Genomic DNA, 8,856 nt, shown 5'->3' on the forward strand with positions numbered 1-8,856 from the left:
AAAAAAAAAAAAAACCACACACACCATGGCACATGTTCATGTACACACAAGACATAGTGTAAGTTACATAACATTTGAGAGAACTCCAAATATGACTAATTCTGTCACTTTGGAGGATAAGGAGAGAGATCGCTGTGAAAGGGTAGCCATTACAGAGTGATTTTAATGCTAGCCTGGGCTATAGAGTCAGATTCTATCTATCTCTTCCCCCGCCACCTCCAAAAAAGTTTGAATTCGTTATGGTGCCTTGTTTTTTTGTTTTTTCCCTTACTCATGTTACAGATACAGAGCGTCACAGTGAATTTATCATTTTAAGGATGATGTTAACAATTTTGATTTTTGAGACAAGGTTTGTCTCTAGCCCTGCCTGTCCTGGAACTACCTCTCTGTAGACCAGGCTGCCATGATGAACTCAGAAATCCACCTGTCTCCCAAATGCTGGGATTAAAGACGAGAGCCACTATACTTGTCTTTATTTTACCTTTTTTTTTTTTTTTTTTTAAAGATTTATTTACTTATATGTAATTACACTGTAGCTGTCTTCAGAGACTCCAGAAGAGGGTGTCAGAACTCATGGATGGTTGTGAGCCACCATGTGGTTCCTGGGATTTGAACTCAGGACCTTCAGAACAGCAGTCTGTGCTCTTAACCACTGAGCCATCTCACCAGCCCCCTATTTTACTATTCTTTATTAGTATGTTTTACATAAACATTAGCATGTATAAAGTAGTGAGTTTCATTTTGACATTTTAACATGAATATAATAAGCTTTTCTTTGATCATGTTCTCACGCTACCCTCGTACCTGCCTCTCCTCACTCTCCTCCTTCCCAAACTCTCCCCTTCCCCTTTTGGGTCTTATGGTTTTCGTTTACCGAGCCAAAGTACAGTAACTAAAACTCCTTGTGTTGTGTGTCTTGGAAACCCATTATTGGTTATTTATATTCAAGTTTTAGCATCTTTCCATATAGGTTTGGGGAAAAACACGATGGTACATAAAGAAATAGAAGACTTATCTGCAATCCGTGATGAAACTAATAGCATTTTTAAACAACTATCTTAGTGGGTAGACTATTTCATCCTGTAATTCAGCAACAACTGGAATTCTGTGTAAAGCAAGCTGGCCTCAGATCATGTTAGGATCAAGGCGTGCAATACTCCACCCAGAGCCATAGAAACTGTGTGTGAAAGCAGTGGAGCCATTTTATTTCATTTCAACAGTAATTGAAGAGAAAGTCGGAGATCTAAGCTTAGGTTCCCCAGCATGCACACAGAAGCTAGGTCCTTAGCGCCTCCGTGTCAGGCCCTTCTGGTTAAAGCTGATTCTTCTTATCTTCCAGAGGAATATATACCACAATTTTATTTCTTTTCAAAGGAACCTCGAAAGTTAAGCTATGCTGAAGTGTGCCAGAAGCCTCCTAAAGAGCCATCTCCGGTTCTTGTACAGCCACTGCGGGAACTCCGGTCCAATGCAGCATCTCCCACCAGAAATGAAGAGAACGGAGCTCCTGAGAAGCCTCTTGAGAAGCCACACGAGAAACCAGAAACAAGGGCTAGTAAGGATCATTCTGGCTTCCGAGGCAACACCATTCCCAGGGGAGCAGCTGGAAAAATCAGGGAACAGAGACGCCAGTTCAGCCATAGGGCTACACCTCAGGGAGTGACTCGACGTAATGGGAAAGAGCAATATGTGCCACCCAGATCACCAAAGTAAAAACAAAACCGTACAAAAACTACTCAGAAAGCTTCTCTTCCCACTAAACTTGAGCCTCTGTTGAACTGTTTTGGAGGGGAGGAAGTAGCCAGGAAAGAATGGGAAGTACGTCCTAAATATTACGAATTTTGAAATTGTGAGTAGGAAGAGCCCAAAATTCATCTCTAAATGATTTTCAAATGCTGGAGGATTCCAATCAGTATAAATATATATAAATATATATATATATACACACACATATATATAAATATAATTTTTCTATTTTTGTTTTTGATTTTAATTTGCAGGAATTTTCTGCCTGGAATCAATTTTGAGGGTTCAGATTTAGCTTGGGAGAGAAAACAAAAAACATTATACATCCTTCAGTATAGGAGATGAGGGAGTGAAAGAAAATATTTTTTGAAGAAACATTTCTGTAAAAATTAGAAATTACTTTTTTTAATCTATTTAAAGTTTGGCTTGAAGAATGCTATCTCTGACTAAATGGCCTTGTGTTGCAAAGTAGATGAGTGGTTAGGGAGTCTGTTCTGGGTCTGAGTGTATGCAAAAGTGATTTAAGCCAAATCTGTTGTCATGTTAGTAAATGATTTCAAAGCTGAATGTAATACTTGAGTAGATTTTCTTTGTAGTTTGGAATTTAGTTGGTTTTTTTTTTTTTTTTTTTTTTTTTTTTTTTTTTTTTTTTTTTTTTTTGTTTTTTTTTGACATTACTAATACTGTATTGTATGAGCAAGCTATAAAGCTCTGATTGTGTGTGAAGCTGTGACTACCAATCAGTTTGATATTCAAGGAAAGAACGGAAATTATTCAAGAAAAAAAAATTTGAAAATTCTGTTTTAGACCTGAATACTGGATAGGTCAAATAGATTTCAGAGGTTTAAACTGCCCTGTGACTTTTTTTTTTCCTTTTTAAATTTTTTTCTTATTGTTTGTTAGTCTCTGTTCTTAGACTGTCCCCCCCCCCCCCAAAAGCAAAATGACTAACTGTTTACTGGCCAGTATGTTTCTTACTACTTTGACCAGTTTAATCAAATCATATAACTATTCTAAGCTACATAATGGAATATTGAAAGATTTTATTCAATTAGAATTTTAGGTCCCAGGATGGTACTGACCTGCCAGTAATTTATTTGTATTGGTGTTATAAAATGAAATAGTGCTTCTGGGTGTGGGGACAAATCTTCAACCCTGGCCTCTAGAGGCTTGGCAGGTGGGTGGGTCTCAATTCCAGTCCATCCAGGACTCTACCTCTCACTAGTTTCTGTCTAAAGAAAGAAAAGAAAAAGGAAAGAAAGATGAAACCGTGCAACTGACATTTTAAGTGGTCTAAGGGAAAATTTGAAACATTTGGGGAGCTTTGTTGTTTACAATGTTTATCATCTTTCCTCTGCTTGCCCCCAACAGTACAGTTTAGCATTTGCAGACTAAAAATAGCAAGTCAAGGATTTTTTGAGATAAAGTGAAAAAGTGGTTCAAAATAAATGCATAATTTCTCAGTGAATAAAGTTGTAGCTGTCATACATTAAATAGGCAAAGTTACATGCTGATATTTAGAAAACAGCTCAAATATGAAAAACCATGTTTCATTAATCTGTTTAAGTCTGACCATTTTTATAGTTTTATGTAGGGTGGTGGTTTATGTTTCTTCTTAGGGATAGTTTACAATAGTAAGAACTGTCCCTCATATTAGTGAGTTACTTATGTACAAATTGAAACTGTAAATTGTAAACACTGGAAAGCAGCATTGTGACATAAACATCGTAGTAATATATTAAAATGAATGTAAATGGAAGTTAAAATTACATTACTGTGAAACTTACCTTCCAACTGTTAAGTGTCGGAGATTTGTGTTAGTGGGTAATTCTTAAAGAGCTTTGAAAACACTGCATAATCCATGTAACCCAGAATTATTATTTCTTTGTAACTTATTATTCAGCTTGGCGAGTGCTTTTGATTTGGCAGATTGATAACATGGTATATTTACTTAGTTGGAAACAATTATTTCTACATACTTTTTTAAAAATATCTGCTAGATGAAACATACAATAAAACTACCTGTACTAAAATTTGGGAGAGCTTTAGATCCTTTAAAAAGTATTAATCATCATTAGCTACATCTATGATAAAAGTGTTTATTCTGGTTTACTTAGAAATGATAAACATTTAAAGTGTTAACATCTTATGAATGCAGTGAATTAATAGAATAAACATTTTGCAAAAAATCACTTGATAAGGATTAGAAAATTTATTTTTGCACTTAAAATGAAAAATACTTTGTTTTCTTTAACTGTGTCACAGATGTAGTTTCCGATTTCTTGCTACTTTGTGTGACTTACTGATAATCCATTATTACAGGTTGGTTTTTTTTTAACAGTTCTTCCCTTGAAACCAGGGCCTTACACAAATCCCATGAGTGTTACAGCACTGAGCTATACCTCCAACTTTCTAAAGGTCTGACTGAAATCCAGGAAAAATTTCCTCTTAAAGCAAGTATATTCTTGGTTTTGTTTTTTTTTTTTTTCTCCAAATACTGAGTGTAGAATTTTTTAAAGCATAGGATTTTTATTTCAATTTTCCTCAGTATTTCTAAACAGCTCCCATTTGATGGGGGTGTATGCGGGGAGGGGTAATGAATGTGAATGTGTAATATATATTTGCAGTGTGTATTTGGCCGTTATTTTATTGCAGCGTGTGTAAATGATGCCTGTGAGTTATGTGAAACCGGCTTTTCCCCATCATCATTACTCAAGTCAATTGGGTGGGTGTTCATTGTACTTCAACTATTTATTGGTTCTGTAGATGGGGGAATTTTAAACGTCAGAGTTTGTTCTTCACCTTTTGGCTTGCTTTATTGAAGACCAAGAGTAGATAAAGTGATGCTGAATGTGTCCTACAGTAGTGCATCCTGGTTCCCACTGCATGAAGAGAACAGAATTCACACAAGTTCATCATGTTGTGCTTCACCGAGAAGGTGCTTAGAGGAGCTGGCATGGCAAAACCTTCTCATCTCTGTCTTCATGATATCTAATCTTTAATCTGAATAATCTCAGTTTTGCCAAAGACTCAGTGGCGTTTAAAAGAGTTCTATCTACATTCTTACCCACCTATATTTGGAGACAGATGAAACTTTCCAGGGATAGGATAGGGGTTGTTGTCTTACCTGCATATCTCTTCAGATAATCAAATGATATGTAGAATTTTAATTTATTTTTAGTTCCTAAAGTTAAGGTAGCTTCAATGTTATTTCACATTCCTTCTTTTTAAATTGCCATATTTGCTTTTCAAAGACTTCGGGGCGGAATTAAGTTAGTATCTTTCACTTAGAGTAAAGAGAACAAGACAATATGATTTAAAAGTTAGGAGCACTTTGTCTAGTTCTGTTAGTTATGTATGGCCTTAATAATCAGTCTCTTGGCTTAAGTGTTCCCTGGCTTCACTTTAACACAGTTGAACAGCACTGGGATTCAGTTCCTGGTGCTTGTGTTGGCAATATATATTAACCATATTTTAAGAGGATCATTCTGGCTTTTTATGGAAAAGATAAAAATCAAACAGTATATTCCTTTTGAGGGTTTTTTTAATACATAAATATATATAAATATAATATATGATGGATTTTTTCTAATTTTTTATATTTCCTTACAATTTGGTGGCTATTACTCTAACTTTAGACTCTTTGGCGTATACTAAGTAGCTAGTCTGGGCTTTAAAAATATGCATGGACATTTCAGTTTTTATTAGCTGAATGAGGACATTTTGAATTCTCTTAAAAGTCACCTGATTATTAAATAACAATGTTTATTTTTAAAACTAACAATTTGTTGTGTCTTATTACACATTACACAGTCCTAAAAGTGCGGCTCTGATGTCTGTGAGCTGTGGGCCAAGTATTCTGTTTTCAGTTCTATAGCACAGAACACTGATTAGAAATGTAAAGAGATACCCACATCGACGTTCTGTTTTTGTTTTTCCAACTGATTCAGGTGTCCATTGAGTGACGTATCTCTTAAATGTGGGGGAGTGGTGTGTCAGAACCAGTTACCTGGCTTCTGTTTTGTCCATAGCTTAGATTTGTTCCGTTGTCAAAACTGTCCCCCCTCCCAATTGTGTGACACATACTCATGCATAAACTGTTAAAATGAGCATCTTTGTATTTGTATTGTTTTCAACATTGCCAAGGTGCTATGGGGAATTAAAATTACAAAATTAGAAAAAATAAAATTATTGAAAAACAGGACTGGTTTCTTTTCTCCAGGTGGTGTGTATCTATTGCTGTTTGTATTTTTCAGGAATTTATATGTTGCCCACTCTGGTTCTGTCATAGAACTAAAGCAGAGTTCTATGGGTTCTTGTGAGTTTCGTGTGTGGGAGGAGGGTATTTTATTTGTAAGATAGCAGAGAGCCAATAATTAAGTTTTGTTATTCAGGGATTTTTCACTTTCCCCACATGTCAGCTACAAAGTCGACAGGGCAACTCGAACCTTAAGAATTTTTCTCTTGGGACAGGTTATGGCCTGCCTCAAGGATGTATCAAACTTAGTAATGTATTTGGGAGCTGCTTTATTTGCTTATTCCATTTTATTTCTGCATGCATGGGTGTTTAGATTACATGTATGTATGTGCACCATGTATATGCTTGGTGTCCACAGAGGTCAGAAGAGAGTATTGAATCCCTTGGTACTGTAACGTTACAGATAGTCACCATATCTGTAATGTGTGGGTCCAGTGTGGATCCAGAGTTGTTCATTTCTCCCTTTCCAGAGAGAGAGAGAGATCTGTAATTGAGTGACAGGTCAGATGAACTATTGAATATGTAATATACTATATTGTTAAAAACAAGTGAAGTGATGTTTCCCAGCAATTATGGATTTCTGAATTGTCTTACTGATTTTAAATGGTAGGACTCAAGTTGTCCAATTTCAATAATATAACTCTTATATTATTTGGCCCAGATGATAAATAATGTCAGATGTATACTCCCTTGATAACTACTTAGCTCAGGAAGAATGTCCTTTAGTTAACCCTGTAGCCGATTAAAGTCTCCATCTTGGTGAGAGCAGCTCTTGTCAGTGAGCAGAATGGTGAGTCGCTCTGACCTGTCACAAGGTCAAGGACCTCCCATCATACAAGAGCCTGTCTGCTTTGTCCCTTTTAAGTTTCAACTGTTACCACCTTCCTAGAAATTCCTCATATCACTGAATCCTGGAACACTCCTTCCCAAGGCCCTACCTTCACAAATTCCTTTCTAGAGCCACATGAAACAAAAATGCACAACTTTTACGTATTTCCCCTGTCATTTTCCCACTGTACTGGATTGATAGATGGAAGCTCTTCTCTCAGCTGCACTGGCCCCCACCACGAGGGCTCTTGCCATGGTCTGCTTTGACCCGGTTATAGTTTTCCCCTTAACCACCAGGCTCTACTAACAGTACAGCTTTGGGAAATGCTACAGCTGACAGGACTGCTAAGAAGGTCAGCCAACACCCTACCCTCCTTCCTCTATTCTCTTGACTCCTCTTTATACTGGAATCCTTGACAAGCCCTATTCCTGTCAGACAATTTAGAAGCAAACCAGCCTTGACCGACTCCTTCCGGAAGCTCCCTGGTCAGTTCTGGCTTTATAATAACTTTGGAGACAAAGAAGGACATGTTGCATGTTGCTTGCTGTTGATACAAATGTAAGAACCTTAATGGAAAGGGTTCGAGGCCAGCCTGGTCTACAAAGTGAGTTCCAGGACAGCCAGGGCTATACAGAGAAACCAAGGCTCAGTTACCTGCAAGCCTAGCTTGGTTTCAATCGTAAAAGCCAGGCTCTTGTATGATGGAGCTAACAGCTCAGGCTTCTATGAAAAAACAAACTCAAAACTGCCACGCTGGGAAAAAAAAAAAAGCCGGGAGTGGTGGCGCACGCCTTTAATCCCCGCACTTGGGAGGCAGAGACAGGCGAATTTCTGAGTTCGAGGCCAGCCTGGTCTACAGAGTGAGTTCCAGGACAGCCAGGATTACACAGAGAAACCCTGTCTCGAAAAACAAAAAAAAACAAAACAAAACAAAAAAACTCTCATGCTGTTGTTACTAACTTGGAGATTGTTTTTTATTACTCCTTTATGCTCCAATGATAATTTCAAAAAGGCTTGCCTTTCCAGTGGCTACTCTCAACAATCAAGTATCTATGGCTCAAGGTAAAAGATTGGATGTTTCCAGATAGAAAGAAAAGGTAAAAGTTTAAAATTAAAATAGCTTATGTTCCCAGAATGGAAAGGAAAAACAGAAGAAGGCTTATGCAGGTTGTTAGGAGCTGAAAGAGTCACTTAAGGTATATGAAAAATGAGACTTAAAGATGGTACATACTTTGTTAAAATATCAATCAGGCCGGGCGGTGGTGGCACACCACCTTTAATACCAGCACTCAGGAGGCAGAGGCAGAGGCAGGGGGATTTCTGAGTTTGGGGCCAGCCTGGTCTACAGAGTGAGTTCCAGGACAGCCAGGGCTACACAGAGAAACCCTGTCTCGGAAGGAGGAGGAGGAGGAGGAGGAAACTAGCAAAAATTCATGTCACAATGCAGAAATCTCAAGGAGATCATACAAGGAATATAGGTCCTCAAAGACCCCTAAATGATTAAAAAACAAAAAAACAAAACTGACAAATTTGTCCAGTCTCAGCCTCACCCAAGGCTTCAAAATTATCAGTGGTACCTACTGTAAGGAAATGGGCCATTGGAAGAATGAATACCCCTAAAAACCTAAACAGAAACATAAGCCTAAGGCCTACATGGAAAGTCAGCCACCAAGGTCAAAGTCCCCTCCTCAGCTTAGGATAACACTAACAGTTGGGGGATGGGGAAATCCAGTCAATTTTCTCATTGACGCTGGGTGTGTCATTCAGTCCTCCAGAAGCCTCTGGGACCCATGACAAATCAAACCACTCTGGTCCAAGACACCACAGGAAATAAACCTTACCTGTGGACCTGGGATCTGGTTCCCTCTTCTGGAGTGTCTGAAGACAGCTACCGTGTACACACATATAATAAATAAGTAAATCTTTTAAAAAAAAAAAAAAAAAAAAAAAAAGAACTTATGTGTGTGTTTCTGCCAGCAGTCACACTCCGAACCGAACCGGGTCTGCCCTGGAAGGCACGCTG

General features: G+C 37.9%; 1 protein-coding gene across 2 annotated transcripts in view; it reads left to right on the forward strand.

The window, feature by feature from the left end:
• The window catches only part of Larp4 (La ribonucleoprotein domain family member 4), a 43,872-nt gene extending 41,565 nt beyond the window's left edge, over positions 1–2,307 (forward strand). For both annotated transcript variants that reach the window (XM_029548114.1, XM_029548115.1), the window contains exon 16: positions 1,375–2,307. In XM_029548114.1, the coding sequence (XP_029403974.1) occupies positions 1,375–1,713 (339 nt within the window). In that variant the 3' untranslated portion in view covers positions 1,714–2,307. The remainder of the gene's footprint in view (positions 1–1,374) is intronic.
• The last annotated feature ends 6,549 nt before the right edge of the window (positions 2,308–8,856 follow it).

Source organism: Mus pahari, chromosome 17 (genome assembly GCF_900095145.1).
Source record: "Mus pahari chromosome 17, PAHARI_EIJ_v1.1, whole genome shotgun sequence".
NCBI lineage: Eukaryota > Metazoa > Chordata > Mammalia > Rodentia > Muridae > Mus > Mus pahari.